Below are 9,475 nucleotides of genomic sequence, written 5' to 3' on the forward strand. Positions count from 1 at the left end.
AGTAATTGGGTTTCCAAACAACGCCTGCTCCTTCGTCACAGCCACTCATTCTGACGCAGCACTCACCATCAAAGCAGCTCTGTTTCCTGCCTGCCCCACATTGCAGGTCCCAGTGGCTGCTCCGAGGGCTGAGTGTTCCTTCTGGCGACCTGGCAGGAGCAGGGTCAGGAGGCATCATCTAGGACAGGCTGACTGGAGCCGCACAGGAATACTGTGAACTGTGCCCTTGGTGGAGGGCTTCAGGGTAGGCCCAGCCCAGTCCAGTGGCGGGGTGGGCAGGGGGAAGGCTTTCTTCCCCAGCACTGAAAAAAACAAATACATGTTTCTAAAGGGGAAAGTGGTCCTTGCTGCTGCTAGGCTCTACAGATGACAGGCAAAGATGTGTTTCTGGCAACAGGGGAGGCATGCCTCCTTGTCCTGGCTCAACACAGGAAAACGAGGGCTTCTCCCTTATTCCCTCCAATAAAAAGCGTCTCCCCTACCCTTTATCCACACTTTTCCATTGGAGAAACGAGTAGAGAGGATTTGGAACTCCTGGTGTGCACAGCCCCCTCCCCATCAGCTTCCAGAGAGCTGACTTTGCCAGACAGGCCCCATCCTCCAGCCCCAGGAGGTGGAGGCCACAGCTGCTGCAGATCAGTCAGCCAGGACAGAGGGGGGTCTGGCTGAGGGCTCGCTGCCTGCTGGTCAGACCCTGAGCCCCAGGCCTCGCACTTCTGGCTTCTCCAGACCACAGAACTGTCCTTGAGGGCCCCCTGCCTTGGACATAGCTTTGAAGGCCAGCAGGGGGATTTGAGGAGGTGGATGAAGGAAAAGAGAAGGAGGGCTTGGGGAGTCTGAGGTGGGCAAGATGCCAGGCCTTCTGCTGCAGAGCTGCGGGTGCCTGAGGTAAGCCGTGCACAGTTGCCGTCTGTGCCCAGCAGAGGGCAGCCCGACACTGCTTTTTACTGTCTTAAACCTCAGGGTTTCCCGGCTTGCTCCTTAGCTTGCTCCATCTCCCAGGGAGGGAGAGCCGGGCTAAGCCAATGCTTCCAAGGTTTCCATCTCCTCACCCTGAAGTGTGTTAGAGGTGAGCTAGAAGTAGCCAAAGAAAATGGAGACTGAGTGGGAACCTTGTGTCTGCGGTGTGGTCTCACCTCTAATCTATATTCCTCTACCTTCCCAGGGATGGCGACCACTATGATGCCCTCCGGGACTGCCTCAAGGCCATCTCCTTGAACCCTTGCCACCTGAAGGCACACTTCCGTCTGGCCCGGTGCCTCTTTGAACTGAAGTATGTGGCTGAGGCTCTGGAATGCCTGGATGACTTCAAAGGGAAGTTCCCAGAGCAGGCCCACAGTAGTGCTTGTGACGCACTGGGTCGGGACATCACAGCTGCCCTCTTCTCCAAAAGCGATGGTGGTGAGTGCGGAGCAGAGCGCGCTGTGGATTACCTACTTGGGGCTACATGATGCAGGTAGGGCCTGGCTCTGCGATCAGATCCCTGTGGCCTAAGAGAGCCTGCCGACCCCTGAAACTCACTTTCCACACCTGAAGAGGGGGATGGATGGTCAGCACCTCCCCTTGAAAGCCTCTGCTGAGGGGAGTGAGAGCACTCATGACAGCAGGTACCGAAATCATCTGAGCCCAGTCAGGCCTTCCCACCTGTTCCCAGGCGGGGCCTTGGCAGCTCACTGGGCTGAGAGAGACGAGTGCTGTTTGTTGTCTTTGTTGCAGTCTGTGCTAGTGTGGCAGGCATGGTGTCAAGGACAGTGGAAATACCTTCGTTCCCCACTCAGCTCCACTAGGTAGAACTGTGTGGCCACAGATATGGCACAGCCCCCAAACCAGTGTCATCTGCAAAGGGCCCCAAAGCCTGCCTGGTTCCTCTCGCCAGAGTTGTAGGGGGAGCTGGGTCATGGTGATGTGGGCCACAAACACGGAAAATGGACTCACTGGAGGCAGATAACTAGCATGGAGTTTGTCCTTTCGGTGAATGCTCTTCAAGTGGGAAGCAAGACACATGTCCATCCCTACAGCTTTCTCTCAGTTTCCAGAGTGAGGGTGCAGGCCGGCTGCCTTATGTTGCCAGTACTGGGCTGCAGACCACTCAGAGCTAGAGGGAGCAATGAGGAACCGGAGAGAAGCCTCTCACCTCTCCTCAATTTCTGCCCCCAGAGGAGAAGAAGGCAGCTGGCGGTGGTCCAGTCCGCCTTCGGAGCACAAGTCGCAAGGACGCCATCTCGGAAGATGAAATGGTGCTACGGGAACGGAGCTACGACTATCAGTTCCGCTACTGCGGCCACTGCAACACCACCACAGACATCAAGGAGGCCAATTTCTTCGGCAGGTCTGAGGCCCTGAACAGGAGGAGGGTGCATATCACAATTGGCAGCGGGAGTTGGTGGGGTGGGGCCACACGGGAGGCGAGGCGTAGACTTTGTGGCCACTCACTGCCTGGCTCCGCCTCTGTCCCCTTGGGTACCTCTGCTGGCCTCTGTTTCTTGGTCTATTCATGAAGCCACGGGAGCCATGATGGACTGGTCTGAGTACAGCATCCAGCGCTGTCCTGGAGCAGTCTCCTCCACCCTCCCCACTCTGCCTGTTCGCTTTAGCCGGACACTTAGAGCTTTCTTTGCCACTGAAAGGGGAAGTGAGGACCATGAGAGGCTGGGCACCGTCAGCAGTAGGTGTGGGCCGTGTTGTGAATGTACCGCAGGATTTGGTAGTCTCAAATCGCTGATGGATGTTCTTTTTTTTTTTTTTGGTTTTTCGAGACAGGGTTTCTCTGTGGTTTTGGAGCCTGTCCTGGAACTAGCTCTGTAGACCAGGCTGGTCTCGAACTCACAGAGATCCGCCTGCCTCTGCCTCCCGAGTGCTGGGATTAAAGGCGTGCGCCACCATCGCCCGGCTCTGATGGATGTTCTTAGAGACTAAGATAGATACCAGAGTTGATTCTACACCAAGGATGTAGTGATGTACCATGAGGCTCTGCGGCACCATCTTGGAGGGACTCAGACAGTCGCTGATGTTGGATTTTGTTTTGTTTTGTTTTGTTTTCTTTGTTTTGTTTTTCGAGATGGATTTTTCTGTGTAGCCCTAGCTGTCCTGGAACTCTCTTTGTAGACCAGGCTGGCCTCGAACGCACAGAGATCTGCCTGACTCTGGCTCCTGAGTGCTGGGATTAAAGGTGTGTGCACCATTGCCTGACTGATGTTGGGTTTTAATACAGTACTGACTAGTACCTGCAGTGTCGAAGGAGGAACCCCATTTGCTTGGTAGGGTTCTGAGTATGAGGACCTGAGTGGTCCCAGGCTTCATCCTTTTCCTCAAGCCTTTACTTGAGACTTTAGGGGAGTCTCCAACCTGACCTCCCTGCCCTTTGTCCCCTGCCAGCAATGCTCAGTACATCGTCAGTGGCTCTGATGATGGCTCCTTCTTCGTCTGGGAAAAGGAGACCACCAACCTAGTCCGAGTGCTCCAGGGGGATGAGTCCATTGTGAACTGCTTGCAGCCGCACCCCAGCTACTGCTTCCTGGCCACCAGTGGCATCGACCCTGTTGTGCGACTGTGGAACCCGCGGCCAGAGGTGAGGACACAAGCAGGGTAGCCAAAGCCAGACCACAAGAAACGTAGGGACTGTGTTTAGAGCCTCTTGGTTGAGCATCAATGCTGGGGAAGTGAATAAACCACACAGGCTAAAGCTGCTGGGGAGGTGGGAGCCCTGGGCCCAGGAAGCCCTCAATGCAGTGGGGTATTTCTGGGGGGAGCCTGGCTTCTGCACTCTTGGAGACTAGTCTTGAGCTAGCCATGAAGGTGAAATGAGCATCCACCAAGAGCAGGGGTGCAGGAGGGAAGACAGATCAGCCCCTCATGGGGTACCTCGCTTTCCCTTCCTGTGCAACTGATGTATATGCCCCAAAGCTGGTTTACGGGCTGACTCCTCAAGTCCCAGTGAGGTCCACAGACCTTGGGAGTCTGGTAACCTTAAGTCTGAGCTCTACCCTTTTCGCTCACCCCGGGGGTGATGCAACTCCAGAGGACACTGCCAGTGCAGCTGGCAGACGAGTTCCCAAGGTAGATCTCACCAGAACTGACTTGCTGTGAGTTATAGAAGGGGGCCCCATAGGACCCTTCCGTGAGGGAGCAAAGATAAGGGGCTGTTAGGGGTAGGGGACTGCATCTGGTCCCCAACCCAACACATGTGCTCTCCCTACACACACACAACACACACACACAGGAGGCACCCCCCCAACATGTGTTCCCCCTCCCATGTGTTTTCCCTTCCGTGCACCGTAGATGCTCTAGTGTGATCTCATATTCTGAAGTGGGTATTTCCTCTTATATCCTAGTGTGTGTTCTCCCCAGCCCCTGTGCATATGCCACAGGACATGCGCCGCCCTCGAATCCTGCTGGCCCTCCCTGAGCCCACTACAACTGCCTTTTCTTGACAGAGTGAAGATCTCACAGGCCGAGTTGTGGAGGATATGGAGGGTGCCTCTCAGGCCAACCAGCGGCGCATGAATGCCAACCCCTTGGAGGCAATGCTGCTGGACATGGGCTATCGGATCACAGGCCTGAGCAGTGGGGGTGCTGGGGCCTCTGATGACGAGGACAACTCTGAGGGCCAGGTGCAGTGCCGGCCCAGCTAGATGCTCCCAGCCCAGTCCCCAGTCCTGTGCAGGAGATCAGAGGGCTGGGTTCTGTTTTGGTTTGTCTTCCCACCCCCATTTTTCATTTCCCCTGTTTTGTTTGTTAGTTTGGCATTGTGGGTGGGGATTGCTGCAACTTGCTGGCTTTCAGACTCTTGGGGTGATTGTCCCTTGACTATCCCCAGCCCTGAGCAGAAAGGCAGGAGGGGAAGCCTCTCTGTCTGCCCTCAACTCCTGCTTCTGTGTCTCTGGAAGACTCTTGGCCCTTCTCAACCCCTTCTGCCTCCAGTGGGGCAGGAGCTGAAGTTGTCTTCAAGGACTGCCCTGCCCTTCAGTTGCAGCAGAGAGGGAGTGGAACTCCCCGCTGGCAAAGGCTTGCCTTGGCCTGTTGCCACTCCTGCTCCCCGCCTACAGGGCTAGCTCCCTGTGGTCTTTCTGGAAGGTCCCTTCACAGCCACCAGTGTCAGGGTGAAAGCACAGGAGGGATGGGAGCCCTGGCGTGGCAAGGTCAGGCCACCTGCCCTGGTGGCAGTGGAGCTTCCTCATCCCCTCCTGGCCTGTTCCCCTAGGCTGTCTTGGGGGCTTTGCCTTTCCTATGATGTGGCAGGAGGTGGGGCACCTCATCCCACCCACCTGCCCATGCAAGTACTTCTGCGCCATGGCCACTCTCCTGGGGCGCTTCTCGGCCTCACTGTGACCTTTCTGCCAGAGCTCCCAGCCAGGCCCACTCTGCTGAGGTGGCGCTACCTAAGGACCCTTCTCGCCCTCTCTGCCCTCCTTCCCACCCGTGCGCTGAGCCGCCACAAAGACCAAAGAAGTGATGGCTTCTCTCTGTCCCTGCTGCTCTGGGGGAGGGGTGGGAAAGTCCGTAGCTCAGCCGTCCCTCCTCAGCAGCCCCCCAAGCTTTACACTGGACACAGCACCACCCCACCACCAAGCCTCCCTCCCCCTCCTGCCCCCGCCCTGTTCTCGAGGTGGGAGTTGGTTCATCCCTGCCTCCCCCGGCCCTGTGAGCTTCTGGGCTGCAGCCCTCCAGCTGCAGCCTCTGGGGAGAAGCAGCCTCCCTTCTCTCCCCTCCTTCCTCCCTCCCCCCCCCTCCCTCGCCCCTGTCTCTGCCAGGTGCCTCCTCTCAGTCAAGCTTCTGAGCGGCCTGGAGACAGGAGGGCCATGCTAAAAGCTTTTTCACAGTTTTAAGAAGACTAGGGGGGGTGAGGCTAGTGGTGGGGGGTCTGGCACCATCTCATTGCTTTAATCTCAGCGACACAGGTGGCAGCTTCTCCCCCTTCCTGCCCACCCCAGGCCCTCTTCCCACCCCTCTCTTGTAGCTTGGTAATGAAGTGTGTTTATTGGTGAAGGAGCCAGCAGCTGCTGCTGCTCCTGCTGGGGGACTTGCTCCCCTGTCTCCTCCTCATGACCTTTCTCAAGCCAGGGAGGGGGAGAAAGAGTGTTGGGCTAGGCCGTGGGGCACAAGAACTGGCCAGGGTCCCTTTGCTTTCCTATGTTCAAGCCACCTGCCATTTCCTCCCTCCACGCCTCCTGTCTCCCCCCCACTTGCCTAGCCTGGGCCCTGCAGTGTGGAGACACATAAGCCTTACTGTCCTCTGGGGGCAGGAGCCGAGCCTTTTTGTTGCTCTGCTCCCAGGAGAGTGAGGGTGACGCAATTGATTAAAAACCATTTTGTTCTAGTTGCGACTAGTGGCATTTGTTGGGATACACGTGGGTCTTGAGTCCTCCCCCCCCAAAGCTCTCTGACTGGAGCAGCCACACCTCTGCAGAAGGAAACCTGCCTTGTGAGGGTCTCACTGAACAGCAGCCACTCAGCCCAGCAGGCCAGAGGGAGGGTTTGGCAGTAATCAGCTTTTCCTCTCTGACTTTCTCCCTGTGAAATGAGGGATTTCTCAGATTCTTTAAACTAGAACCAAATCAGAAATATACATTCTTCTCCAGGATCCAAAAGGCACGTGTTTCTTGTATGTGTATTCTAGGGAGCAAATGTTTCACACAGTGTTACCCTGCTACATGCTGTGTGTTCTGTGTGTGTCCTTTGCTCTAAATGGATTTCGGCATCCACAGAGTTTTTTTCCTGTGTCCTAGATTTGGTGATTTCTTAAACCAGAAGATTCCATAATTTCTTAGCTCACAGACTTATCACAACAGTAATTTTCCATGGAGCCCCCACCCCAAGTAAAAACGGCTGAGATCAATGTATTAAGTCTATATGCCAAATCACTTAGAGTTTTTATGTCTTAGCAAATAGCTATATTTTTAAATAATACACATAAATTTGGAGAAATTTTTGAGACAGGATCTCTGGCCCAGGCGGGTCCTCCTGCCTCCATCCCCTGAGCAGTGGGATCACAGGTGTGTGCCACCACACCCAGTTAATGTGCTGTAGATTGTTGCATACCAGGGATGGAAGGCAGGGCATCGGGCATGCTGGGCAGGCACTATCTAGCCAGTTACTGATGGGATCTGTGTGCGGCACAGATTCTCAAGCTTTTATCCAGAGCAAACGCCACCACTCCAGTCCCACACTGATCTGTTTTTTAATCACAGTGACTGCTAAAAACCCAATTTTGTTTTTGTTTGAGACAGGGTCGATCTATTATGCATCCCCGTAGACAGAGATCCTCCTGCCTCCATAGTGCCAGGATTAAAGGTGTGTGTTACTGCACCCAGCTAAAGCCCAACTGCTTGGAAGGATGTAGTACACCACAGTAGTACACCACAGTCTCGTAAGGGAGCAGGCCAAGGCAGTGCGCCGCAATCTCAAGGAAACCGCAGATTACCTCAAACTGGTCATTTGCTCCATGGCCAGTAGATGTTGGTAGCTCTCAAATTTAAATACTCCTGTTTGCTGTCGACACCCCGCCCGGACACCATAAGGTCCCTTGATACAATTCAGGAGCTCTTAGTGCCACAGGAACGGTTCCATGGTGAAACTTGAGAATCTTCTCTTAGTACCTTTGGGAAGAACCAAGCTGGGCTAGCTAGCTGTTCATCAGGTCAGGGCACAGACTAGACAGAGGTCCTCTGTTCCTAAATTAAGTCTCCAGAAACCTCCAGATATTTCCAGACCATTTGTGAGAGGCATGACCTCCCGGGGCAAGGAAGTCATGCAATGTGTGTTTCTCTGTGGACCCAGGTTGAAGATGGTGGGCGGGGGGGGGGGGGGGGGCTAACTAGAGGAGACCATGTTCTCAGTGAGAGACTACAGGCTTGGTCCTATAGACAAGGAGGAGCCATTAGAATTTACCAAGATAGTGGGAGAGTTGAGTGGCATTTGACCCTGCAGACTGGACTCTACCCAGCAAACATCAGCCGTCTGTAACTCCAGTTCAGGAGACTGACGTGATGGGCGCTGGGCATGTGATGCACAGACATGTGCAGGCAAACACCTGTGCACACAAAATAGAAACGAGTAATCAAAAAGTGAGACACTTTGTGGTACTTTTTGAGACAGGATCTCCCTGTGTAGCCCTTGCTATAGGCCAGGCTGGCCTTGAACACAGATCCACCTGCTGCTTCTGCCTCCTGAATGCTGGGATTAAAAACCACCAAGCTCAGCCGGGTGGTGGAGCACGCCTTTAATCCCAACACTTGGAAGGCAGGTGCTGGTGGATCTCTGTGAGTTTGAGGCCAGCCTGGTCTACAAGAGCTAGTTCCAGGACAGGCTCCGAAACTACAGAGAAACCCTATCTCGAAAAACCAAAAACAAAACAAAAACCAAGCTCAGCAAGGAAGAAATTTTAAGAATTGTACCAGGAGCTTCCTTTTATCTGGCAATGGTACTCCTCCCCCTAGAGTAGTTTTAGCTTACAGAAAGTTGAGGGGCAGGGGGATGACCTAGTTGGTAAAATCCATTCCACACAAGCATAGAGACCCAAATGTGTCATGCAGCTGTAGTCCTAATTCTGGGGTGACAGAGACAGGAAGATCCTGAGAGTTCGTTAGTCAGATGGTCAAGTTGAAATGGTAAGCTTCAGGTTGAACACAAAGACTGTGTCTCACAACAGAGCAATGGACCAACCTCTGGTCTACACGCATGCGTGTGTGTATACCACACACACAAGAGCAAACTGAACATTGAGCTCCGTGCATCTTCCCCTGGATGGTTCCCTACTACTGATCCTTGTTCTAGGCTATGCCAGTCTAGTCCAGTCCGTTGCTCTGACAAAATACCTAAGAAAAATAAAAAGCAGAGGGAAGCTTTAGTTGATGGTTTCCATAGGCTTTGGGTGATGGACAGACAGCTGATCCCATTGCCTTTCAGACTGGCAGAGCAAAGACATGGTGAGATAAGGGGCAGAGGGAAGGTGCCCACCCCGTAGTAACCAATATCAGTGCCACCTAGCTGGGGATTTCTTTTCCAAGCTATGGCACTGGCTAACATTTGTTGCTATGGACAAACGGGTATTGACTGCATTTCGATTGTTAGCACCGTACAGAGGCACACTTGAGATACACACGCACCGTTACGCTGTCACACAGGGCAGTTTCGCTACTCCCCAAGTACACTGTTCACCTCTTCACCCTGCAGCAAGATTTTTTTGTTTGTTTTTGAGACAGGGTTTCTCTGTGTAGCCTCGACTTCCTGGAACTCCTTCTGTAGCCCAGGCCGGCCTTAAACTCAAAGAGTTCCACCTGCCTGTGCTGGGATTAAAGGTATATGCCACCACTGCCTAGCTGATATATTTAAAGATTATATATATTTTAATCTTTAGGAATGGGACTGCAGAGTTGACTCGGTTCTAGAGGAATGTAGTCTGATTCCCAGGACCCTCCTTGGGCTGCTCAAACCTCCCTGACTCCAGCTCTAGGGAGTCTGATACCCCCTCTTCTGG

General features: G+C 53.9%; 1 protein-coding gene across 4 annotated transcripts in view; it reads left to right on the forward strand.

Annotated features, from left to right (window-relative positions):
* Positions 1–6,452, forward strand: part of Wdtc1 (WD and tetratricopeptide repeats 1) — a 51,574-nt gene extending 45,122 nt beyond the window's left edge. For 3 of the 4 annotated variants that reach the window (XM_057784396.1, XM_057784395.1, XM_057784393.1), the window contains 4 exons: positions 1,166–1,401; positions 2,158–2,329; positions 3,376–3,568; positions 4,434–6,451. In XM_057784396.1, coding sequence (XP_057640379.1) covers positions 1,166–1,401; positions 2,158–2,329; positions 3,376–3,568; positions 4,434–4,631 — 799 coding nt within the window. In that variant the 3' untranslated portion in view covers positions 4,632–6,451. Of the gene's footprint in view, positions 1–1,165; positions 1,402–2,157; positions 2,330–3,375; positions 3,569–4,433 lie in introns of all 4 variants that reach the window. The other variant, XM_057784397.1, reaches the window with a different exon arrangement.
* The last annotated feature ends 3,023 nt before the right edge of the window (positions 6,453–9,475 follow it).

This window comes from Chionomys nivalis, chromosome 11 (genome assembly GCF_950005125.1).
Source record: "Chionomys nivalis chromosome 11, mChiNiv1.1, whole genome shotgun sequence".
NCBI lineage: Eukaryota > Metazoa > Chordata > Mammalia > Rodentia > Cricetidae > Chionomys > Chionomys nivalis.